The 26,638-nt window shown below is 40.4% G+C and overlaps 2 protein-coding genes across 5 annotated transcripts; one reads left to right on the top strand and one right to left on the bottom strand.

The window, feature by feature from the left end:
- Window positions 1–153: 153 nt before the first annotated feature.
- Window positions 154–1,955, bottom strand: mrm3a (mitochondrial rRNA methyltransferase 3a). The gene is made up of 4 exons (XM_041995333.1): window positions 1,517–1,955; window positions 1,139–1,383; window positions 904–1,065; window positions 154–831 (listed from the first exon to the last, which is right to left on the bottom strand). Exons 1-4 carry the CDS (start codon window positions 1,900–1,902, stop codon window positions 239–241), a joined length of 1,386 nt encoding a protein of 461 aa, XP_041851267.1. The 5' UTR covers window positions 1,903–1,955; the 3' UTR covers window positions 154–238.
- A 1,976-nt stretch (window positions 1,956–3,931) lies between these two features.
- LOC121645937 (protein KIAA0100-like) lies at window positions 3,932–26,638 on the top strand. 4 transcript variants are annotated; one of them, XM_041994735.1, is made up of 41 exons: window positions 3,932–4,050; window positions 4,594–4,723; window positions 4,862–4,988; window positions 5,083–5,132; window positions 5,232–5,376; window positions 5,458–5,576; window positions 5,695–5,755; window positions 5,829–6,015; window positions 7,146–7,269; window positions 7,378–7,502; window positions 7,583–7,650; window positions 8,226–8,362; window positions 8,653–8,771; window positions 9,108–9,301; window positions 10,189–10,486; window positions 11,389–11,594; window positions 11,671–12,718; window positions 12,840–13,031; window positions 13,101–13,303; window positions 14,232–14,350; window positions 14,434–14,657; window positions 14,752–14,942; window positions 15,337–15,436; window positions 15,537–15,736; window positions 15,829–16,126; window positions 16,232–16,389; window positions 16,589–16,795; window positions 20,233–20,332; window positions 20,462–20,644; window positions 20,741–20,862; window positions 20,977–21,132; window positions 21,921–22,042; window positions 22,124–22,304; window positions 22,483–22,569; window positions 22,842–22,850; window positions 23,111–23,221; window positions 23,314–23,449; window positions 23,740–23,864; window positions 23,947–24,048; window positions 25,116–25,250; window positions 25,498–26,638. In XM_041994735.1, the coding sequence occupies exons 2-41, from the start codon at window positions 4,653–4,655 to the stop codon at window positions 25,681–25,683; spliced, it is 6,726 nt and encodes a 2,241-aa protein (XP_041850669.1). In that variant the 5' UTR covers window positions 3,932–4,050; window positions 4,594–4,652; the 3' UTR covers window positions 25,684–26,638. The 4 variants fall into 4 exon arrangements, with proteins under 4 accessions (XP_041850669.1, XP_041850667.1, XP_041850670.1 ...); XM_041994733.1 differs by having other exon boundaries at window positions 8,617–8,771; XM_041994736.1 differs by lacking the exon at window positions 22,842–22,850.

Raw genomic sequence — 26,638 nt, 5'->3', positions numbered from 1 at the left:
TGGATACAGGTATTTTCTTTTAGAGGAATGTTGAGAAGATCCTCAAGAGATTTATAGAGCATCCAACTCCACCCACCCCTACCCTGCATAAAACAAGAGGGGTCTAATAGATCATGAAAATAAACATACCACGATTGAGACACTTAGCAAATCCTAAATTAAATTGAGGATTTTATTACAAAACAGGACATGTGAAATGTTATATTTATTCAACTTAGTTTCACATTTAGAGGAATCATCATGAAGCCTGCCTTTTAGTTTTAGATTTCTTCCCAGATCCCTGCTGTAGTTGTGAAAGCTGCTTCCTGCCCTCAAACAAAAGAATACTGGCTGCCATGGCCGAATTCAAACTGTCCACACCAGGGGCAACAGGAATGAAGAGTCTGTAACCATCTGTCTTCTCAGCTAACTGAACTGCTTCTAGGCTCAGACCGTGTGTCTCACCACCCACCACCAGAGCAGCGGGACTCTTAGCCCAGCTCTCATGATACAATTTAATGTTCACTCTTGGAAGTGAAACTGCCTCATGTTCAGAGTCAGAGTCTGAATCGGAGTCTGGATCAGAATCATATTCCTCATAGAGCATTTTGTTAGGATTAGACCTTGAGCTGACCCAGCCGTAGGCTCCTGCTTTGGTCAGATTATGAGTCCCGTTATCTTCAGTTTCTCTCCCTCTGTCAGGGCCACAGCTGCTGTCAGCCACATGGACGGTCACTGGTTTTGGAAGATGGTTTTCAATATCATCCCAGTCCACACTGGGATAAATGGGAAGGCGGAAATGTGCGCCCATTGCTGCGCGCAGGACTTTAGGCTCCCAAGCATCAACGCAACCTGTTTCAAGAAGAGACAGACTGTCATGAATGGAGTTTATGTATGTCTTTATGTGCTTTGATATAAGCTTACCCTTGGTGAGGAGGACATTATGGCAGGCAGCAGCAGCTGCACAGCGCAGCATTGTCCCAAGATTACCAGGGTCTCGAATGTTGTCACATATCAGGGACAGTGGCACTGACTGACTTCTGTTTGCAAAGTTCAGCCGTGACGGGTCCGGGCGAGAAAATATGGCTGCAGACGAACGCATCAAAGTCAGAAACTACTCCAAACCTCAGTGCTTTAGTACAACATGTGTGATTCTTACCAATAACTCCTTGTGGGGCTACAAGGTCAGACCAGAGCTTGATGTCCTCAAACTTGACTTTGACTAAAGTTGCCATTTTAAGCTTATCAAGCGGCAGCTCTCTAAGCCGATCCACCGTGCTGAAGAATACCATCTGTGGTTTGGCACCAGCATCCAGAGCATCACAGATCAAACGCTTGCCCTCCAGGAGGATTTTGCCTTGTTGCTCCCTAAATTTTCTAGATCGAGCAACACTCACCAACCTCCTGTAACAACAGAGTGAATGTAAAGGTATAGGCAAATTTGTTAATGATTATAGGCTACGTTCTTCTTTTAAAATGAAGTAATCCATCATGCTTGCACACACAAAAAGCAGCACTCGAAACATAATTTACTCACGCCAGTCTTTTATCTCCTGGAGAAGCTTTTTCAAAGAGCAATCCATCTACCTGGTCTCTTGAACCCATATCTTCTGGGAGCTTTGCAGTCGACTGCACATTAATCCTTTTTTTAGCAGGGCTGCTTTTCACGGCATGATGTGCTGCAGAAGTGAGTTCTGCTTCATTGTGGTTCTTTAGACTTTTCTTAGCTGCTAGCTGATGAGACTCCGGAGGCGGTCTCACTACCTTACCTGTCTCATTTTCGGAAAATAAAACCTTAACGGGTTTCCGCCTCAGCCCGCGAACATACCGTTTTGACTCCTCGATTACACAAGTCTTCTTTGTTAAAAAAGCATGTCGTTCTGTGGAAACTAGACATACCACGCCTCTGATGAACGCTGCCATTTTGCCTCCTGTTTCTTCTTCTCGTGTGTCTCAGAATCTTGAAACCCTGTGTAACGTTTTACTGACACCTACTGTACATCAGCCGGTACTGCATTTACATGTCTTAAAGTGGTGTAGTAGTGTATTCAGTTAAGTTAGAGACAGAAAATAGTTTATTTATAAATCATTCTAAGGATGTGGATGTATTCACAAAGCCTCTCTCACGAGACTTACTTTGAAGAAATCTACTTTGAATGACTTCAGCTTGGTACCTGATATCTTCTTAAAAGATTATACCATTAATAAATAAATAGATAAATCGACACATTTAGTGAATATAGTTCCTCATAGCAACCAGCATCATGCAGTCGACATAGACCATGTCTTGAAGTGTCAATGTGGTATCTTATCATTTAGTTATAGACATTGTCTCTTATACTTATTACTTTAAGATTGATGTAATTTTTTAAATTCTGTTTTAGTTGGTATTTTTAAGTTTTATACAGCAACTTTTCCATTTAGTCTGTTTTAAAGCAATAAGGAACAGAGGTTCCCATTCCTGAGAAAAAGTTATTAACCAAGAATAAGCCATACCTGAAAAAGCCACTGTAGAAGTGATTATTAGCTGAACCAGTAAGTGTATTATTGAAATAATGCTGCATTATGAAAAAAAAACCTAGCTGAAAAAGTTAATTATAAAATGTTTGTTTTAGGATATCAATTAGATTTCTTGGAGATTAGGCAACATGGCAACATGGCAGCAAAAGCATAAATATCATAGCAAAGAATGATAAGTCAGAACTCTCTTCATACACATTTCACAGTAATGGTTATTACCTGGGTTTCAGGGTGATAGTTCAACTCATTCTGAACAGTTTGTTTAATTTTTAAACATTAAAACGTACTGCCTATTTTCCAATTCCACAAAGTGGCCAATCACTTGACTGTGACTCAGCCTTAAGAAAGTCAGGAAGAGTTGTGCCTTGTTTGGATCGTCATCTGCTTCAATTCAGCTTTGATTTGAAGTGACTGGGTCACTTGATTTAGAAGCTATGGAATTTTTTTTTTCTTTTAAAAACGTAAAAAAAAAAGTTATTAAAATCTCAATTAAATTTTAAAGCAATTCAAAAGATTTTGCACCCTGTATAAAAAAGTGTTAATTCTCTCTGTTTACGTCAGAAGTCTGCTTTTTTAGTATGAAAATGTTGTTTTATGTTCTTTATGAGGATTTCAGTTCCATGGAAAGCCTATCATTTCACCGCGGTCTTACCTCCCTCTTTCTCATCTCTCTTTGCTGCTTCCCTGGCTCTGCTTCAGATGAAGAGTTTATTGATATCCATCTACAGAAGTCACGCGATAATATGTTTCAGTTAGTATAAGGTCATTTGGTTTCGTTTATAAAAATAATATAAAATTTACTGTTTTTGCGGCACTTTACAAGACCTCAAACTGCGCTGTGCGCTCACCACACCCGACACACGGAGAGCTGCGTGACGTGTGTGTGGTTCACCTGCTGCTCGTGCACGGTGACCTGCAGTGTGCCCCTGAGCTCTATCCTCTATTTGGAGTTAACGCTCTTGCTACGCGTTTGAGTTGAAATATATGTCTTCTCCCGTCTGAATTATCTTAATTAATGTATGATAAATATTTATTGTCGAAAATTAACCGTAGCATTTAGGGGCGCGTGCCCCAGTAAATGGGCTCTGGCGACGCCTCAGGATGATGATGAGATGTTGCAAAATGAAAATGAAAAGCATGCCATAAAGTGCTGCAAAAATTTCCAAATTGTGATGGAAATTATTTTAATCAACCAAATTTCTTTTTAAAAAATGTAGACAGGTTTACAGAAATTCTTGAGGCAAACCATTCACATTTTACATGTCTGTAAAATTGGTCAGTACTGTCAATAACTGAAGTAATATCTGAATATTTATGGATTTGCACAATCTTAAATATCTGAGGGTTTGGTTGAAAGTTAATATTTTTCCTGGCACTGTTTATGGCGATGTCCCATCTCCGCTCCCACTGCATGTTAAATGATCTGCCAGCTGAGCACAGCAGGGCGGACCTGAACGGTGTTTACGGAGCACAGAGTAAACTGTCAGGTGGCATTATGCAGCATTATGCAGTGTAGCGAGATTCCGGTGCTTTAAATACGAATATGCCAGGGTAAGTGGGGTTTTTATTTTTATTTTTAACTAAAACTAACTAAACAAACATCCACAGTGGTAACGATAACGAGCTGATTTGTGGTTCAGTCTCGCTGCTGTGCTAAGTTAGCTGTAGTTAGCATGCTAGGTTGCTAGCACAGATTTGCTACTGATTTTTTGAGATGACACGGCGGAGGAGTAAATGAAATATTTCGTGGTTGAGTACTTTTGGGTTAACATTGCAACCATTTGGGAAAATATGCCAGTTCACTACATAATAAATGCACTAGAGGCAACGGTTTTACACACTTGGCTAACTGATAAAGTTAAGCTACGTGCTAATTCGCCTTCCGCTTGTAACTACTCTGTAGTTACTTAGCCGTGGTAGTACTGTGAGGCTAACTGTGAACGTTGACATACAGCTAAAGGCTATTATTTTGCATAGCAGTTGTTTAATTAGCATGTTGCATTGACGAGTAACTTATAGATTATTATTTGGTGGCAACGACGCATGTCTGGAAACAACTGATCGCGATGTGTTGAATCTCTCCCTCTTTGACAGCTGATCACAGAACAGCCAGACCGATGTCCAAGATTTGGGTGTGAACAACTTGGGACACAATGTCTCTCGTGCTGTTATCCGTCCTTCTCATTTTTCTGCTGGGGATTGTTTTGTTATGTATCATTTTCAGGTAACAAATCGTTGGTTCATACATGGCACTGCAGAGTTACACAGTTCACAAGATGCCACCCAGATATTTCATTTAGGTCTTTTTTCCAAGAACCTAAAGGGACTGGATATGACATCTTTTCTCATCATTTGTCCCCAGATGGATCATCTGCACCCTGGCCGTGCGAATCTTTCAGACAGCATTGAATGCTGATCTGAAGATCAAATCAGTAGGGCTGTTTTCTGTTCAAGGGATTAGTATCCAGTTTCACCCCCAGCACACTCTGGTAGGGCAAACAGTGTTTACATGACATTTATATACTGAGCTCATGCAGGAATATATGTCTGTAATTTCTGTAACCTTGTTTTTTTTTACTACAGGAAATTGACAGAATATGGATTTCAAGTAAACTTCTAAACCAAGATTTACCGTAAGTGTTCATATTATGTCAGGACAGCTTTTCAGTAAATAATTAACAGGTGCCATTTTGAATACAAATACTTGATTCTTCGTCATGTTTGTTTTTCAGGAGATACCTGGCATTGTGTGTTGGTGACAGTCGGATTAGATTTGACTTGCAAGCACCTCTGGGACCTCTTGTAAAAGCGAGCCATGGAAAGAAGTCAAACAACAAGACTTCAATCAGCCCTAAAACACTACGCTTTTTATCACAAGTATAAAGGCTTTTACTAGGTCAGCACTATCCTTTATGTTGATTTGTTGGCAGTATCTCACTCACTGTCTTGTGCTTACAGCTGCTGTCATTCCATGTCAGCTCAATTAATGTGATGGTGTTAAACTTGGCACTGTCTGAGTCTCTATGGCACATGACTGTCACAGGTATCACCTTGTTACTTGACCATCAGAGTAAAAGGTAAGGTTTTTCTGTTTGTTTTATTTCACAAATCTAAGAGATGCATTAGTTAAAACAATTCAGAAAAAAATATAAAAGACAAAACCTGTTTGCTACATGTTTTGTTTTCTTTTCCCAGGTTGGCTTGGAACTTCTCAGTGGGACAGCTAAGCAGCAAAGTGCTCAAAAGCAGCCAGTTGGTAAGTTGATTTACTCCGACTGATGTGGGAACTTGTGAATAAATATGTCTGACTGGTGTCCTCTTTGTTTTAGGACACTTGTTTGGCTGAAGTGGCTTTGAGCCTGCTGCTGTCCGGGGATGTGAGTCTACCAGAGATGAAGCCCAATTGTCTCTCTCTGAATGTGAGGACGCTTATAGCAGAGCTGCATGAGGGGCTTTTCCTCAGCCAATTCCTGCTGCCCCCCGTTTCCCTCAAAAAGGAAGATCATCATGTATCTGGTGAGAAAGATTTAAATTCTTAAATGCAAAATGCTAATCAAAATATTTGTGTATATATACACTACTGATGCCAGTGACTAGTCAGTCTTGGTGTATGTGGCCTTTTTCTCTTTGCCCCAATTCTTACCGGTAATAAAAACAACATTCCTAACTTTTTTGATTTGAGGGAAAATGGGAGCTTTAAAAAACAACATTTAACGTCAGCTGTTTTCATTAGCATTTTCTAAAATGATACTTCAGTCATGAAATACAAATCTTCATGAAGCCATTTGTGGAGATTTAACATTGCCAAATGTATTGTGAATAGTGCAAGAATGAATAAAGAATGAGCCAATTAATTAAAAATATCAACTTTGATTGCCATCGCTGTTTGTCTTACTGATAGCTGTTTTCCCACCACTTACCTTGGTTTTTCTAAAGGGGCTGGATGTTCTCCATCGTCTGGGTTATTTTTAGCTGTTCTGTTTAAACAGCTTCAAAATGTGGATAAGATCATATTACAAGGCTCTGCTGATCTCTGTCAGTGTTTGAAATGTCTTTAAAGATAAATAATCATTAACCTCTTACTTTGAAATCAAGTTAGTAAGGTTATGCAATCATTGCCGAAGGATTTAAAAATTATTTAAAATTGCATTTAATTGAAAAGTGATTTATTTTTTACTTTATTACACATGCACATGTCTTTTAGATCACCAAACAGCTGAATTGGCCATTAAAGTTAGCTAATTTATGGAAGTAAATCATTAAAATAAAGATCAGATTTAAGCTGACAGTTTTGCAAGTACAAACAAACAAACAGCCACTGTGTGTAAAATGAGAGGAACTGGCACACAAGCTCACTTAGGTGCTTATTTCCATGGGAAACATATGTTTAGATGACCAGGAAAAGAAAGTATGTGATCCTGTTAGTCATTTTTCCAAGTTTCCAAGATGCTTTACTTGTAGGCAGTCACAGAAGTTCACCCTCTGTCTGTACAGACAACCACACAGTAAAGTATAGTTATAGATGATATTTATACTGGATGCAAATTACAATTATATAAAGTAATATATGTTCAGGGTTTTATAATTACATTTTTGTATTCTAAACCAGACATTGTGATTTAATGATACTGATTCTCTGTTTTCAGAGTGTGAGAACAGTGAATTCATCCAGACTGAAGTCATTGAACAGTTTCATCAGTTCCTTCCCCACAAAGTCGATGTGGAATTTGATAATACAAACGTAACCCTGTCCATGCACAGCCAGAAACGGTGAGTCAGCATTTAACAGTTGGATCTTCTAGGTAATAATTGTTCTGCAATAACCAAAAAACATTAGTCATTTCCCCAAATTTTTATGTTTTCCCCTAATCTGAACAGACACTTGAACTGGACACTGAAATCCTTAAAGATCTGTTATGGACGTGATAGTGAGCAGCTTCCTCTGAAGAGCTTCACTCCTGAGCTGAGCTTCCCCCAGAGCAGCCTGGAGCTGCTTCTTGAGGGTTGGTTGTTAGTAGGTTACCAGATTCAGTGCAGAGGCGGTGAAAACGATGAATAATTTTTTGTTTGTTTGTGTTGGCAGATGGACTTCTTCTTTCTCAAAGTAGACAGAGAATCCTCTGTGTGAACACCCTCAAGACAATCCTGCAGGTGAGACACATGCTGTACTCACGTAGACTTAGACTTAAACATCTTTATTAGTCCCACCAGAGGCAATTAGTTTGAGCAGCACAACACACAATGCATAATAAAAAAAATATACAGTATAGTATGAAAGACACAAGAAGAAGAGTTCAGTGATCAATAAATATATAGCCTGGCAGTCAGATCATTTTATTGTGCATGTTTCACAGTTTAATTGTCTAGTGATCATGACTTATGAATATATAATGAGCTCACACATGACTGTTTGAGTCCTACGCCCTACTACTCAAGTCTGTTAAAGATCAGCCAAACTTTGCTTAGTTTTTTGTACCACATGTTTCATCTTATTTGTTATTTGTTTGTTTGTTGTATTAATTTTCCTGGTTTCCCTTCTCACGTGTCTTCATCTCACCTCTTGCACTCGTACATCATCAGTTCCTGCCAACTCTCCCTAAATATTTAATATGGGAGATGTTTAGTCTCGGATATGTCAGCGAACACTCATAGGAGTTGGTGCTGATGTGTGAATCTGGCTGGAGATACTCATATTTCTGTCTTTGTCTTTTTTTTTGTCAATATAGGTTACATTACTTGATATCTCAGGGTCATTCATTGTCAACACCTGCATCATCCACTACCGCCACCAGGAGTTCTTCCATTGGTTAAACCTGGTGCCATGGGAACAGCTAATCCACAGAAAGAAAATGCACCAGAAAAGGTAATCAACAAAAGGACAAAAAACAAAACAAAACACTAAAGCCTTTTATTGCTGGGTTAGTAAGCACATGATTCATTGCATTTCTCCATATGTTTTCTGGAAAATTGTTATTCTGATAAATTACTGCTTTATTTAAAAAAAACCACACCGCCAGGAAAATAATTTTCTGTACTCTGTCCTGCCTTCTTTTCCTTTTCCATTTTGTGTATCACTCACTTTGTATTATTTTTCCATTACCTTATTGTATTGTCTAGTCCATTCGATTATTTGCCCGCCCTCGTTTTCCTCAGGCGCCTCCCTCACCTGGATGCTCCTGTGATGATCACCTCTTCTGTGTCCAACGTCAATGTATCTGTTCAGCTAGGAGACACCACGCCTTTTGCTTTAGGCTTCATCTCTGCTAATGCAGGTATGTGCTGTGTACACACACGCAGGCCCAGCAATGCAGGTGGATGTCTTATTATTTTGTTTATGTCACAAAATGAAACAAACTGTTGGTCTCTCATTCAATTGCACGTTTTCCTTTTAGTGAAGTTTTTTTCTGTAGGCAATGACTGATAGCCCTAACTAGAAACTAGATTAGTCTTTCTTCAGAGTGCTCTTTTAAATGTTGTTTGTCAACCCATCCTTATTATACTTCTAATGACTTATTCAGAGTAACTTAAATCACTGCACTGCAACAACTTTAAATCTTTAAACCTCCATGTAACATTGTACTGTGTCTGCCTCGTCTTTGTGTGTGTAGAGCTGCAGCATCTTCTTGACCTCAAAGTTGACAAAGAGAACTCAGAGTCCCAGAATCTGCACCAGCGGGCTTCACTGTCCCTGGACAACTTCTGGTGGAGAGTGGGTCAAGGGTCTCATATTCAACAGGCTCCCCACCCACCTGGTAAACATGTTTGGGGTGAAGCACTCGTTCTTGACTCCCTCAGTCTTCAGGTAGGGCTATAAATTATTGTATGTGTAGTGATGGTTTGTATTGTGGGAACAACTTGTAAATTGATGTTACAACATTGGCAAAAGAGCCCTCGGACTATATAAAATGTATCATAAACCAGTGAAAGGATGATTCTGTATGTGGCAAAAGCAGCGTATATATCTACCATCACTGCTTGAAAACAAAAAAAAAAAACATAGTGTTTGGTGATTAATCCTGGTATGGTTTACAGTGCACCATCAAATTTAATATCTGGAAATCATTTGATTTTACAAAAAAGATTAAAAAAACAAACAAACATAAATGTCTGTATAGCTTTGATTATATACAGTTGGTTGTAACGTAACAGATCTTGTGAGTCTTTGGCCATTAAATACAGCTGCACAAGCAAGATGAGCTGTTATATAGTCTGATGGCTGTAGGCAGGAATGACTGGCGGTAGCTCCTTCCGGCACTGGAGGTGTAGCAATCTTGTGCTGAGGGAGCAGCTCAAGGCCACTACAGCAGGATGCATTGGGTGGGTGGAATTGTTCCATCTATCTACCACCTCCTTAATGGAGTCCAGTGATCAGCCCAGGACAGATCCAGCTCTCTTAACTCATGTATTATTATTAATAATTATTTACTTTTTGTATCTATAGTTGGATGTAGTTGTAAAACAATTACATGATTTGAGTGCTGAAATGTCACTTCCCACTTACATCACTTGGAGCATGACAAGACAACTAATGTCAGGATTGTTGTCAGGATTTAAAAATGCCATTTTTTCCCATCTGCAAATTATGTCTGTAACAAATCAGAACTTGAAACCTATGTTTAGTGAGATACTTATTTATTTATTAAATAACTTACTTACTGACTTAAATGTTTAATCTTCAATTTCTTTCAGGGGAGCTATAACCGACCTCATGCTGAGTCGAGCAGCCAGTCCCCGAGTCTTAGCCTGGAGTCCAGTCTGAAGGGCCTGCAAGTGGAGCTTTCAGAGACCTGTGCTCTGTGTCTGTCCCGTCTGCTGTCACTCATGAGTGTTACTAGTGACACAAAGCCACAGCTGCTGGATGCAGAGACGTTGTCTCCCTCTAGTGAAAAAACTGTCCAGCCAGTCACCTCCTCACATCTGCACCTGCTCTTTAAGCTGGACTGCTGCCTGGAAGATGTTAATGTGTTCTCACTTTCCAGTGTGGCAGGTAAGAAGTTTTGCAGTAACAGCGTTCTGTTCAGGACATATTTAATAATTGTGTATAATAATTTGAGGCAGAGATGTTTTTTTTCTTTCTGAAGAGATGACACCGTTTGTAGTGGAGATTACAATGGTTAGAAGTATTACCATTCGCTCTGATAATTGGTTAACAATTTTAAGCCATATTTGAAAGATAGCCAAATAGGATTTAGTTGCAGTAGTTTAACTGACAAGATTTGTTTCTAGGGGAATGTGCACTGAATCTCTTTGTGTTGGAGGCAGGTGCACTTTGGCTTTAAAAATGTCCAAGGACGTCTTTTAGAATTTGTTTGACTTATGACGTGAGATTGATGGGTTAGCGATGTATTCAGTGTCATGAAGGTGCTTCTTTTTAACTAATCTACATGAGCCATTCAGCTTAAGTTAAACCAATAACGTGCTGCGGAGTAGTTTATCTTTAAGAATGTAGAATTAAGTTGTCTGCAAGAGTGGCATCCTTTTTACTAATGCTTGATGTGATGATACCTCTGATGGCCAAATCATACCAAATGAATATTTCAAGGTCTTCATGTAAAACGTTTTCATTTATAATCTCCGATGCCTAATAATTGAAAGTGCTGGACTGATGTAGAGTAAATAAATAGTGGAAAAACTGCAGAAAATCAGTAAGTCAATCTTTATCTTAAATGGATCCCAGATTAAAATGATTTGTATGTGTATTTAATGGATGGAGAAAGCAATTAGCTGGTACTTTGTTTGAACAAATGACAAATACATTTGTGAAAGGAAATGTTTTTTCATACAAATACACATCTTTATTATTTTGTTGGCCCAAACACCATAACAAACACAATTATCTGCTGTGCTGGTCTTCACCTGTTGTCTTTTATGATCTTGTGATACCTGTAGGAGCGGTGTCTTTGCGGATGGACACTGTCGGAGTCCTAAGTTCTGCTGAGAGCTCCAGGGTGTCTCTAGGGGGTGTGAGCTTGTCCATAGTTAAGACTATCATGGAAAATATGGAAACATGTTGCCCCGCATCCCAGACTCCCAATCCTATAATCAAACTCACCACAATAACAGTCTGGTATCATGTCACCACCCACACTTTACAGGTAATAATATCTTCAGTTTTTCTGATCTGAGCAAATTTCTGTGTTGATATTGTAACTTTATCTGTATGTTTAACAGGTTCAGTGTGAAGAGGATCTCACAGTTGAGTGGACACCACCAGACCACATGGTCTTATATCAGCACATGACCGAAGCACAGGCTTGTTGGTGTATGCTTTGTGGAGAGTCAGAAGAAAAGAAACCAGTCCCACCTCTGGAGAGTGAGGCTGTGTCCGGACAGAGTAAAAGCTTGTCTGTTCGTGTTGAAATGGGTTCAACTCGATTAACAGCCCACGTTAGTGAACAAAATTACATTCTGCTGCACACTGATGCCCTCACAGTCTCAAAGCACATTGGCTCCATGCACATACGCTCCCCTTTGCTTATCTTCAACTTCGATGGCAACAACGTTGTCTCCTTTAATGGACTAGATGTGGAAATGCATGATGAGTTGACTGAGATGCAGCTGCACAGAGACACGTTCCCCTTCCTCACCACTCCTCATAACCGTGTCTGGGTCCTTGCTTGCCCATCTGTGGCAGTTGATTTTCCCTATCAGTACAATTTCTCAAACACTTTTGACATGGTTGTTAGCGTGCAGAGGTGGTTGAAGACTCTCCACTCTTCCTGCCAGGTCGCCACAGTCCAACAGTTGCCTCCTGACCTTGTTTTCAAAATTAGCCAGTTCTCGTTTGTCTTCCTGGATGATGTATTTGAAATCAAGCTAAGAGATAACTATGAGCTGATGAAGGATGAGAGCAAAGAAAGTGCAAAGCGTCTTCAGCTACTGGATAAGAAGGTGGCAGATCTGCGGAAGCAGCATGGAGAACTTTTGCCTGCCAGAAAGATAGAAGAGCTTTACAGCTCATTGGAGAAAAAGCATATTGAGATCTACATCCAGCGTTCACGGCGCCTCTATACAAACACGCCGATGAGGAAGTCTCTGCTAACCTGGACTGTGTCAGATTTGGAGCTAGTGGTCCTGGCTGATCAATCTCTTCATGGACCAGAGAGGGTGAGAGAGCAGCTGAGAGATATTGATGGAGTCAGTCCCTTCCCCAGAGATGGACTCCCACTGGTAGTTCAGTGGTGCCGTGCTGTCAAGTTTAAACTCTCTGCATTTCTGGGTAAGTCTGACTAATCTGAAAAAAATATTTTTTTTTAAAAAAGAAAAAAAACAACTTTATTTTAGCCTGGACATTTTATATTTGAAAGTGACTCGTGTTTTTTTTGCTATATTTGTGCCAGTGAGAATTCGGGATTACCCTCGCTACCTCTTTGAGATCCGAGACTGGGATTTATCTGGTCGTCTGATTGGGACAGAGCAGGATGGTCAGTCAAGAGCTCATCGCAAAGTGACTGTCCCACTTGGTCCACCATGGGGAGATGTGACAGTCCACAGAAATATGCCCCCTCTCAAGTTCTACTATGATTTTAAATGTAAGTTACAGCAGATGTTGTGTCTGTTGTGTAATGTTTACATCTAATAATAAAACTACTTCTCTGCAGCCAACATCTCTCTGTACACCATTGTGTGGGGGCCTTGTTGGGACCCTGCCTGGACTCTGATTGGCCAGTCGGTCGACCTGCTGACCAAACCCACAGTTGACCCCTCACCTCCTCTGGCCTGGTGGGACAAAAGCCGTCTTCTTCTGCATGGACGCTGGGTCATGAACATTGAACATGCAAATCTTCATCAGCTAGCTACAGAGGTAAAACACTGCATTTCTCACAAACTAAGCTCCCAGTAAATGCATCTTGTACTTTATCTGTACTAGGAGACTTTTAGTAAATTCGTGTTTCTGTCAGGTTGTCTTTTCTGTATGGAACTGTCAAAGTTAACCTGTTAATGATGCATTAATGCAAATTAATTTCAACAACTCTATTTATTTTAATGCACGAGCAACACACTGCGTAGTTTCAGGAAGTGATAGAAATACTGTTGTGGTTTTAAAATGGACAGAAATGGACACAGAATGGGTCTTTTACATGGATAGTTTAGTTTGAAAGCTCTGAAAGATGGTTCTCTGGACAAGAAAATTTTATTATTTACTGTCAGTGTGAACTGAGTTACCGCTGTAGTACGTTGATGTTAAATACCACCTGCTGTGCAAGCACCCAGCTGTTTCAGAGAGCCCTCCTTCTCCCCTAAAGACGGTCCGTGATGATAGCTTCCAGCCGAGACGTCCTGATAATTCTACAAGCAGCAAGCTATTCAGCAACTGATTAGAATAAACTAAAGAAGCTGGAAAAGGTGCTAGAGTACAGCAGGCGATTACTCCTCATTATAGTATGTTTGTTTCTAAATTAAGGAGAGGCTGTCAGAAGTGGTATGAGAGGGAGAGTGTGTGTGTGTGCAAGTGTGTCTGTGTATGTTTATAAAGTCATTCAACCTCAAGTGTGTAGCAAGTAACCAAAGTGCCTTATTCTATAACTACAAGTACAAAACTGCTTACAGAAGTATTAAAAACACAATTAAAAAAAGTAAATAGGCAAATTAATACGCGATTTATCGAGAGTTAACTCAGTCATGGAAATTAATCATGATTAAATATTTTGATTGATTAGAAGCCCACTTTTCTATCAACGTAAGTCTTTTATGAAACATCCCTTTATTAACTTAGGCTTGTATTCTTCCAGGACCCTTATAACACTACAGAAAACTTGCACTGGGAGTGGATCAAGCTGAACTTTGACTGGAACCCTGGGCAGTTTATTTTTACAGGGGATTTGGATGTAAATGTCAGAACAGCATCAAAGTAAGTAGTGGTACTTGGGCTCAAGAAAATGGTATTTGCATTTTTGTGCCCAGATAGTAATAAAAGTCTGTTTTCCACATTAGGTATGATGATATCCGTTTCCTACACCTTCCCAACCTGTTTATGACTCTTGACCTCCAGTGGCTTTGCCATGGCAACCCTCATGATCACCACGCTGTGATGCTCTGCTGTGCAGAGAACATTGGAGACGTGACTTCAGGACAGCCTCATGACTCCTACAGAGCCTTTCGCTCCGAGAACCTCAACCTTTCCATCACCATGGACCTTAACCAGCATTGTGGCCCTGGTTTGTGCAACTCTTTTAGATCCAGCTAAGCTAAATCTCCAACTCAAACTCATGTCATTGCTTTGATTCCTGTGTTTTTTTTTTTTACCGGTAGAACCTTCCCAGCCTAGAATCCTGCTGTACAGCAGTACTTTACGCTGGATGCAAAACTTCTGGGCCACCTGGACAAGTGTATCGCGACCAATCTGCAGAGGCAAGCTCTTCCACAGCCTCAGGCCAGTCCGCAAAAAACTTAGTCAGCACTACAAACAGATGTCCTACACAGCTGCTTTCCCACAACTACAAGTAAGCTTTTTTTATTACCTTCACCAAGGTGGAGGTCATCCATTCGTTGGCTTGGTTTGACTGTTGGCAACATAATTGAAAAAGTTATGGACAATTTTTGATTAAGTTTTCAGGAAATCTAAGAAATGGAATAAGAAATAAGTAATTTAATTTTGGGGGTGATCCAGATCACCACCAGGATCCAGGAATTTTTCATAGGATTTTTTTTTAAGTGGAGATGGGAATAATTTTGGCATTAGAGCTTGTGCGTTTAAAAAAAAGAAATAATGGCCAATATCATTTCCAAAATTTTCTTTTACAATGGCTTGGTGGAGATCTGCACTCTCTGAGTGCTTCTAGTTTTTCTTTCTTCATCATATTCCCCCTTATTCATTACTCTTTGTATCTCTTTTAGGTACATTACTGGGCGTCCTTTGCTCAGCAGAAAGGAATCCAAGTGGAGTGCAACAAAGGCCATGTCTTTACTCGTGGGACACAGAGACTTATTCCACAGGGTAAACTTCATATTATTTATTAAATTACTATTTGCGGATGGCTTAGACTCCCAACATTGCATGAAATGGTAATCTTTTTTAACATTGTGTGACGTTTCAGCTGGCACTGTGATGAGGAGGCTGATCTCTGAATGGAATGTGACTCAGATGGTTAGTGAACTCTCCCATGTGACCGTTCACCTGATGGCTTCCACCTGGGATGAGACAGCCGACCACCAGATGAATGCCCAGGTGAAGAAGACTCATCTGCTCAGTCTGTCCTCCCTCAGCTACCAGCGACAGAGCAACCGTATGGAAGAGGTAAAGGCCAGAGCCCCGAGTTTGGAGTACAGATCTATTTTTTAGAGTAGCTGAATAAATTATCAAGTTTTTTTTCCAATGGTTTCTGACAGGAGGTGAACCCAAAGGATGAAACGAATGCACCTTACACTCACAAACTACGTCTGGTGGACTTGCGTGCTTCCTGGACCACCACAAACAGAAACATAGCCTTTGGGCTTTATGACGGGTATAAAAAGGCATCTGTGCTAAAGAGAAATCTCTCCACTGAAGCTTTGAAGGGTTTGAAAATTGACACACAGCTGCAGACCAAGAAGCTCAAACGCTCACCTTCCAACTACTCTCCTATGACTGCACCTACCACACCAGTTGTACCCACGCTCAGTCGTGCAGAAAAAAGTCAAAATGAAGGTCAGTCTCCCTCCCTGTGAAAAAAAAAAACAGACATATGCCAAGTATTATGGTTCCCACATTAATTTGTATTTTTTACATGTATTTTACATGTATTTTTTTTAGGGACATCAATGCTTCAGAAGCTAATTGAGGAAACGGACAAGTTTGTGGTGTTTTCAGAGGAGGACTCGGGTGTCAGCGACCAGCTATGCGGCATCGCAGCCTGTCAGACTGATGATGTATATAACCGCAACTGGTTCATTGAGTTGGTCAACTGTCAGGTAAGGTCATCAATAATGACAGTTTTAGTTCTCACACCACAGCTTCACACGAAGTCCATGTAAGTTCCTGTTTGTTTTCACTGTTGACTAAAAGTTTGAGCCCATTTTAGCAGTTTTAACAGTACCCTTTAATGAAGAGGAGATTATCTGGTGCATTCTGGCGTTTTAATCCTCCTCTTTTTTTCTTATGTTTACCCAGATGATGCTGCGTGGTACAGAAACGGCAGGATGTGTGTTAGTGTCTGCAGCAAAGGCTCAGCTGCTGCAGTGTGAACACCACCCTGCCTGGTACAGCGACACACTGAAGCAGAAGACCACCTGGACGTGTCTGCTGGATGGTATGCAGTACTTTGCCACCATGGAGCTCAACCCTTCGGAGCAAGAGGACAGGCAGCTGTGGCTAGAGGTAGGCTTAGCTCTCACCTGGTAGTCACCGGATGGTGGAAAGTTCTAACACTATAACATTTTAACAAGTACACAATAATAGTTTATTACCATTTCCTCATTTTCTTTGAGAAGTGCAGTTTTTGTGATTTAATTTATTGCTAATTTTATATTAATAATTAAAATAATTTCTTTGGTTGGAAAAATTTTTAAGATTTAGATTTCAAGGAAATCCTGATGATGGCACACCACTAATTGTCATAGGAGACATGAACATTCACATTAGCAAACTACAAGCAATTGACTTTCTGGCTCTCATCTACTCTTTCAATCTCAAACTGGTACAGACTCCTCCAACACACAAAGCTGGAAATACTCTTGACTTGGCGCTGACCAGAAACTGCTCCACAGCCAACCTGTCTGTCACCCCGCTGCATCTCTCAGACTACTTCCTGGTTAAATTCTCTGTCTTCCTTCCTCATGTCAATCAAGCGGCTCCTAAAATGGTGTCCTACCGCAGAAACTTAAGATCCCTCAGACCTACACAGCTGTCTGATGAGGTTTACTTTACCCTCCCTTCCCACTCAGACTTCTCCTTACTGTCTGTTAATGAGGCTACAGAAACACTCTGCTCCTCTCTCTCCTCCTCTCTGGACAAACTCTATCCTCTGGTGTCAAAACCAGCTGGACAAAATCCTCCCAGTCCGTGGCTCACAGAGGTTAAAAGGGAGCACAAAGCCGGACTCGGGGCTGCCGAAAGAAAGTGGCGCAAATCAAAAGAGCCCACTGACTTGTCTGAGTACCAGATAAAACTTGAAATTTTCACAACCAGCCTTAAGGCAGCCAAGATAGCCTTTTATCAGAACAAGATCTGCAATGCTCCCAACACACGACAACTGTTCATAACTCTCTTCTATCTCCACCACCTGCTCAGCCTCCCACTGTGCTGATTACAGAAATGTTTGCTTCCTACTTCACTGAAAAGGTTGCTACCATCAGTAACCAATTCACTGAACCAGACCAACTCAGCCTTACCAAACTACTACTACTACTACTACTACTACTACTGGTGCCTCACTCTGCTCTTTCCGCTTTCTAAATGAGGGCGAAGTCTCTAAACTTCTAGTCAGCTCAAAACCCACAACCTATCCTCTTGACCGTGTTCCCTCTGACATCCTACAGAGTATTTTACCTACAATCAAAACTGCAGTAACCCATATTATCAACTCCTCTCTTAAATCCGGTGTCTTTCCCTCTGCCTTCAAGCAAGCTCGAGTTACCCCGCTGCTGAAGAAACCCACACTCAACCCAGCCCAGGTTGAAAACTACCGGCCAGTCTCACTGCTTCCATTCATGTCTAAATTACTAGAGCATGCCGTCTTCAGTCAGGTCTCACAGTTCCTCCAAGACAACAACCTGTTTGATCCATATCAATCTGGCTATAGGCAAGGCCACTCTACTGAAACTGCTCTCCTGTCAGTTACTGATTTCCTACGGCTTGCCAGATCCGCTGGTCAATCCTCAGTCCTCATACTGCTGGACCTGTCTGCTGCCTTTGACACGGTCAACCATCATATACTGTTCTCCACACTTTTGGAGCTTGGCATCTCAGGATCTGTCCTCTCGTGGTTTTTGTCCTACCTCACAGGAAGATCCTTCAAAGTATCTTGGCAAGGGGGAGTGTCCAGATCACATGGGCTGACAACAGGGGTGCCTCAGGGCTCGGTGCTTGGCCCTCTTCTCTTTTCACTATACACCTCCTCACTTGGCGCAGTCATTAACTCTCATGGCTTCTCCTACCACTGCTATGCAGACAACACTCAGTTTTTCTTTTCTTTCCCACCTGACGACACAACCGTCTCAATGTGAATATCAGCATGCCTTGCTGATATCTCCACATGGATGAAGGATCGCCACCTTTAGCTAAATCTGTCCAAGACGGAGCTCATTGTCTTTCCAGCCAATCCTTCCTTACCACCACAGATAAACGTGCAGCTTGACGCTATCATGCTTGTGCCTACGTCTTCTACCAGGAATCTTGGTGTCATGGTAGACAACCAGCTGACCTTTAAGGACCATGTTACCTCGGTTGCTCGATCTTGCCGATTTGCTCTCTACAACATCAGGAGGATCAGACCCTACCTGACTGAACACACGGCACAGCTCCTGGTCCAGGCTCTGGTCATTTCACGCATTGACTACTGCAACTCCTTACTGGCTGGCCTGTCTGCATGCTCAGTTAAACCTCTGCAGATGATCCAGAACGCAGCAGCACGTCTGGTCTTCAACCAGCCCAAAAGAGCTCATGTCACTCCGCTGCTAATTGTTCTCCACTGGCTTCCAGTTGCAGCACGCATCAAATTCAAAGCTCTGCTTCTGGCTTACAAAACAATAACCCAAACGGCTCTGGTCTACCTTCACTCCTTAATCCAGAGCTACACTCCCTCTCGACAGTTACGCTCTGCCAGCGAAAATGATATTGTGTGATTAATTTGTGATCTTGTGTTTAAACAAAATGACTTACAAAAAAACTATGGGAAGAAAAAAAAAAAAAAAAAATAAATAAATAAATAAATATATATATATATATATATATATATATATATATATATATATATATATATATATATATATATATATATATATATATATATGCACTGCCTCTAGCAATACATGACAGCACCTGTGTCCAACTGGACTCACAGCAGTCTGACTACCACTTAATTATGACGTCCCATCTTGTTTGAATTCATGCTTGTGTTGTTCTTACTCTCAAATGTAAGTCGCTTTGGATAAAAGCATCTGCTAAATGACTGTAGAATAGAATAGAATAGAATAGACTGCATTTTATCAGTCTATCCCAGAATATGATTTGTATGAGTTGTTAGATTCACACCATTAACCACTTTGGTAACATTAATGGTACTTTAAAGACAACGGCTGTCTTGGTTTGTATAGTATTAGAGAAAACCATTTCGCTCATCATCCGACATTGTTTAAATGTTGCAAAGCATTAGAGGTGGTAGTGACATCTGTGCTTTGGGGTAATGACATTTACAGTTTCACCTTACTTGAATAGATGTTTTAAAATTGAAATTAAAGTGGTAGTCAGTAGCGAGCCATGGAGGATGCTGACAGAAGACAATTTCATGCTGATTAGTGCAAAAACTATTAAAGTTAAGTGCAATTTTTTTTTAACTTTGTATTGTCTTGTGTGGTTTTGAGGGTTTGAATGGCTGAAAACGGTGATAAATTTTTGGCAGCTACATGTAAGGGCTTTGTAAGAAGCACTTATTTATTTGGGAAAAGGGGGTGTAACTTACAGGTTTGCTGTGTACTACATTGAGGGAAATTAAAGTGAAAATCGAATTGCTGTGGTATATGACCAAAAGTTCTGCTTTTCTATCACAAGCTTTTTTTTTTTTTTTTTTTTGTGTGTGTGTGTGTGTGTGTGTTCAGGTAAAAAACATAGAGGAGCACAGGCAGCGTAATCTGGACTCAGTGTTGGAGCTGATGGAGAGTGGCCAGGCAGTAGGAGGAATGGTTAGCACCACTACAGGTGAGAAACGACACCAACAAGACTCTTCCTGTTTCCAAACAAAAGTACACAAGAGAATGCTGACCTCACAGCTGTAACGAGAGAAAGTGATTGAGATTTACAGTTAAATTTTCTGTCTGATAACCATAGACTGGAACCAGCCTGCACAAGTGAATGAATCTCAGCAAGTTCAGCGTATTATCTCGCGCTGCAGCTGCCGGATGCACTACATCAGTTACAGTCATGACATCAACCCTGAGCTGGCCACACAGATCAAACCACCAGAACTGAGAAACAACCATGAAAAGGAGGACCTGCTGAAAAAACAGGCAGGTATGTCTGATCACCTGAAGACAACACTTTTTTTAAATCTGTGATGTGATTTTCAACAACTTTTACAGTATGCTCCTGTGTTTTTATTTTTCCTAGGGGCTGTGGACACCTTCACTCTCATTCACCATGACCTTGAGATATCCACGAACCCCGTTCAGTATGCCATGATACTGGACATTGTCAACAACCTGTTGTTACACGTGGAGCCCAGACGCAAGGTAGACAGGAGAATCAGCTAACTGATGGTCACAGTTTACAAAAGATTCCTGTTTAAATGTGACTGTTTTATCGTTGCTTTCTCTGTGTCTTTATCTTCTATGTGGTGTGTTCAGGAGCACAGTGAGAAAAAGCAGCGTGTGCGGTTTCAGTTGGAAATTTCTAGCAACCCAGAGGAGCAGCGTAGCAGCATCTTACATCTGCAGGAGGCAGTCAGGCAGCACCTCGTTCAGATTAGACGCCTTGAGAAGCAGATTTACTCCAATATCAGGGTAAGCTAAAGCATTTTAATAGCCTATAATTCACTCTGAATTTGCATTTTAATGTAAAACATATCTGAAAAATATATTGTATTTTACTTGAATTTACCAGATAAAGATTAACAAATGACTTACGAGGAAAAGACAGTGACAGTATTGAACCGACATTAAATAACAAATAACAGACCAGTTGAACCAATTTAATCATTTTAAACGAAACTGTTTACTTGTTTTTAAAATCTCTTTTAAAATTTAGTACTGTGCAAAAATCTGTAACTACCCCTGATTTCTTTATATATTTCACAGAAAACAGAACATGGTTTCAGCGATCTATTGAAACATGTAATTGTAAATGAAAGTATGGCAAATAAGGCAAAGACAGTGTTTGTAATATTTTAATGAGCTATAAGTTTAACATTTGCTGAGGCAAAATGTGTTATTCTTCAACACAGCCTAAACCCACTAAAGAAAGTTTTCTTATAATCTCTTGAAGAAGTCTTCAGGAATTATTCTCCAGGTTTCTTGAAGGACATTTCAAAGCTCTTTCTTGGCTGTTGGCTGCCTTTTGTTCTGTTCTCTGTCAAGATGATCCCTGCCTGTCTGCAGGCAAGATCTTTAACAAACTGGAAACATTTTACAGCTGGCCTCCTGTGTTTACAGACTGTTCTTAAAATAAGAGGGAGATGCTAGACAGTGACAGCCCCATTCCAACTTTTTTGTGATGTATTTCTGCCAACAAATCCAGAATGTCTAATATTTATCATGAAAAAGCTACATGTCTTTCTTTATTCAACTTGCAGGCTCAAACTGAAGAAGTAAGCGGAGACGAGCTGTTAGAGGTAAACTTCCGATTGCAGAACCAGCTGAACCAGGAGAAGACCGACATGCAGATGAAGAGTGAAGAACTCAATATTCTCATTAGGTCTCACGTCTTTTCTCCTAAATGTCCAGTAACGAGAAGACAGTGGCACACCAGTAACAATAAACTTCTTATGTCATCCAGGTGTTTCAAAGACTTCCAGCTGCAACGGGCAAACAAGCTGGAGCTGCGTAAGCCTCCAGAGGATGTAAGTGTGGCGAGGAGGACTGAGATCTACTTTGCCCAGGCCCGCTGGTGTTTGACTGAAGAAGATGGACAGCTTGGCATTGCTGAGCTGGAGCTGCAGCGATTCATGTACAGTAAGGTGAGCAGAGGCTGGTAAAGACGTCCCTGTAGGCTCTCTGTTCATTGCTTGATTTATTTATTTTTTCTACATTTTTTAAGAACTACCTGAGGATAACCGGTGGTGTATAATGTTCTCCTTTAGAAAGTACAGGATTTCACACTCCTGCATTGTAAATGTTGACATTTTCTCCTCCTAGCTGAACAAGTCTGATGACACAGCGGAGCATCTCTTGGAACTTGGGTGGTTCACAATGAACAACCTGCTGCCAAATGCAGCTTACAAGGTAAATAAATTATTCAGTTTGCATCACTTTATATTTAATCTGAAAGAAATATAAGCTGATTCTCATGTCATTAACTTGTATATGCTTTTTTATTCACTTATTTATTTATTTGTTTTAATTTTGATACTGATATTGATACTAAGCCCACTTTAAATTTCAATACTACCCCTCTTCAGCTAACATAAAGTGTTATTTATGAATATCTTTTTGAAATTGATGCTGAGGGAAGTTAACCTGTGTTAACATATTTATGCCTGGTTTCCTCTGTGCAGCGTGTGAGGGTATGTACAGTGCTAATAAAGCGACAAAACCATGATGTTCGTGTTGACCCCATCTTGTTTGTCCAGTTTGGATTGCTCAATGGCTCCTCAGTTCCATATTCTGTGTTGCATGTACACTCAAGGCCAATGAGCTATAAAAAATCACTTAACCTTATGGTGTTGATCCTACTGTTTTCACATTATTAGTAACATGCTCTGTTGTGTGTTTTAAAACCATTTATTCCTGGGTCTTTATTTTCAAATCCCCTTTTTTTCCCTAGGTTGTGCTTCGACCCCAGAGTAATTGTCAGTTGGGACGCCAGTTTGCTTTGCGTATCTTCAGCAAAGTGCGCCCCCCTGTGGGAGGAATCTCTGTGAAGGAACACTTTGAGGTGAGAAATGTCACACGCATCCACTTTGAAAGCTTTACAAAGTCTGTTTTGCTGGATACATTTTTAACCATTAGCTTTTCCCATCTCATCAGGTGAACGTGGTGCCTCTCACTATCCAGCTCATGTACCAGTTCTTCAAACGAATGATGGGATTTTTCTTCCCAGGAAGGAATGTTGAAGAGGAGGAGGTCACTGATGAGGAAGACAAGTTTAGATTGGTCACCACTGGTATGTTTCTGCATCATTAAAGCAGTTAGATGAGTAACATTTCCTCTCCAGTCTCTCTGTGTGATCACCAATCTGCATTTTATACCAACAAACCAATCAATAGTTTCCATTTTCTCTGCCACACATGCAGTGTTGAATTACCCCTGCATCATGGCATCCCTCTGAAATGTGAAAGGCTCTTTCGCTCTGGATGTGACCTTGAGAAATATGTGTGTGAGGGACTCTGTGGGAGTAAAGGGTGAAGTTACACAGTGGCCACAGTGCTGATGCTAGTGTGGTCTGTGTCACAGGTATCACTGTCAAGCCCCGGCAATTGTCAGAGGACACCATGGGTGCTATGGGCCCCAGCAAAAGTGTCACCCAGGGACTGAACCGCAGTGCCGGCGTCAGGAGGTCATTTAGGAAACCTCCAGAGGTGGTGAAACCTTTTGTGTTGGCTCAGATTTTCAGGAAGACATTGCTAGACAAACTAATTAGTGTCTCATTTCCTTCCTCAGCATCCAGTTGATGATATTGACAAGATGAAGGAGCGAGCTGCTATGAACAACTCCTTCATCTACATCAAGATACCACAAGTGCCTCTGTGTGTCAGCTACAAGGTGGGTTCCCACACATGACGGCTGCTGATGAGCTACACCAGTCATTGTTCGAATGGTATCATTCAGAATGCAAAATTCAGAGCATTTATGGAGGAATAACAGTATCTACACTCTGGACACAATGCAGGCAAATAGTAATTTATAAGGAAGAAGTAGTTAACAAACCTGTAATTTAAGTAGCTCCTCAGCTGACTTTGATATATATAATTTAATGAATTTATTTGTCACATCATATAGATGTAATTTCTTTTGCCCAGTGTACAGCTGAAGCTTTGGGTTCAAGTCCTAGTCCTGTTTATTCATGCCAAAAATATACAAACTACCTTTATTCATGCAAATGTTTGTCATATGATGGAGTACATACTAATATTTATAATGAAAATCTCAAAATTGTTTTAGCCTGTGTAGTTCATTTACACATCCAGAACTGTGATCTATACTGAGCCTATATGTTTGTACCATTTTGGTTAAACAAATGCTTAGTTAAGTTGTGAAGTTTCACCACAAAACAATGCTACCTTACTTTAGCATTCTTGCAGTAAGCCACAGGGATTTACACACTCATTTGTTTCCTGTATCTGTGTTTATGTTGCAGTTAGTCTTTGTACCTTTTGCAACTCCTGTTTATCTTCAACTCAATGGGTGACTGACTGCATAACATTCACTCAGGCCACTCACATGCAGTAAAGCTGCTGCTGTGTTCATCCTTCCTCTGTTTCCTCTCCATCTGTGCTACAGTTATGTCTGTTTGCTGCTGTAGATGGCAAATTGATCATCTGTTGGCCCAAACCGTTTTCTGATTTGAGTTCTTATTGCTGCATTTCAGCAGCTGATGTTAGTGAAAAAGAATAATAGATATTTGCCTTTCAAGCTTTACAAACTAGGATGCAGCTAAACTACAGTTAACATTTACTAAAGTTAGTCTTTATTTTTACCCTGTATTGACTGGGTAAATCAGCAGTTGTTGCCGAAAAGGTAGCTAAATTACTTCATTTTTTAACTTGTCTCTCTCTTCTGCCAATATCAAAAACTGGTTGATTAAGTTTTACTTTCTAATGTGTCCTTAGGGAGAAAAGAGCAGTGTGGACTGGAAAGACCTGAACCTGGTTCTGCCTTGTTTGGAGTACCATAACAATACATGGACGTGGCTCGACTTTGCCATGGCTGTAAAAAGGGACAGCAGAAAAGCACTTGTAGCGCAGGTACACACATTTTAACTTTACTGTCTTTAATTATTGAGCATTTACATGTTTAAAAGCTTATAAAATACTCTCTTATGTTCTACTTAAAATTTGTTTTGTGTTTTCTGCAAGTTAGTGCTATCTTTTGCTGCAGACTGTGCTGTCAGGAGGATTAATGACTAGCTTGGAGGAGAAAATGCTTATATTTGCTCTGGCACTGAAACTTTTAATATTTATGAAGTGATTCTTATTGCTTCCTGCTGCTCAGATGATAAAGGAGAAGCTGCGTCTGAAGCCAGCTTCAGTCTCAGACCTGCGAGGAAAAGCATCTGAAGGGAAGTCAGACAACAGCCTTCAGCAACAGGAGGAAGATGAAAAGGCCCGACTCCTCATCGGCCTCAGCTCTGCAGACAAGAGCTCCAGCAAGAAGAGCATCTTCAGTCGACGCAAGTGACAACAATAAACATGAAGCCAGAACTTGGCTGAATGAGCCTCTGCAGCAGCCGCGTGTTTAGAGTCAGAATATCACTCCAACATTGTGAATCAGATTGTAAATGAGGGAAGCATTTCAAGTCATTTAGGGGATACCTTAATGTACCACATGAGCCTGTTTAACTTGTTTTTGAAAAGTTACTCCTGTTGTGTCCCTGATTAGTTTCCAAGCATCTCCAAGATGACCAGAGTGCCATTATGACCAAATATATATATATATTTTTTTTTTGTTTATTTCTGTGCCTGTAAACTGTCACTCTGCATTTCATAGACTCTGGAAATAATGACCACTGTGGTTGCATTGAATGTAGCGAGGAAGATTAACAGTGTACAGCTAGCACTTCACTGTTCATGTTTCTTCTGCCGATGCACGAATGAGAACATTTCTTCCTGCTGGCTCAGGAACACACTGCTAGAATAAACTAAATAAATTAGATTAAACTAGAGAAAAGAAGAATAGATGAGAATATGTTTTATCATTTCAGGAAGTTGATCATGGCTGCATGACTGTCGCTCTGACAGGATGGCCTTTTGCTGCAACAGATTTTATATTTGCTTTATTCCTCAGCATGTTCTTTTACTGTACCTCACCTCAGTGCAATTTAAAGAAGAGCAGCAAAAGAAGAAAACAATGTTGGTGTGTTGTGAAATGTGACAGTTGGTATCATGGGGGGAAAAATAGTTGCAGGTAATGGCAGGATGTGTGTTTTGTAATTTTAACACTACAGCACTTTTTATGCAAAGTATTTTGATATTTTTGTAACCACAGATGTTTTCTGTTGGACTACTTGTATAACTGCTTTTTTGTCATCTCACTCAGTTAACGTTTCATTTGGGGTCACGTGGCAGCAGCTGTTATCACATTTCTATCAGCTCTGTGGCTTTTTGTTTATCAGTCAATAAAAGTGTTAAAGCTT

The sequence above is a fragment of the Melanotaenia boesemani genome, chromosome 9, assembly GCF_017639745.1.
Source record: "Melanotaenia boesemani isolate fMelBoe1 chromosome 9, fMelBoe1.pri, whole genome shotgun sequence".
Lineage (NCBI taxonomy): Eukaryota > Metazoa > Chordata > Actinopteri > Atheriniformes > Melanotaeniidae > Melanotaenia > Melanotaenia boesemani.
Note: the sequence above shows the minus strand (reverse complement) of the source record. Positions and strands in the feature narration are given on the sequence as shown.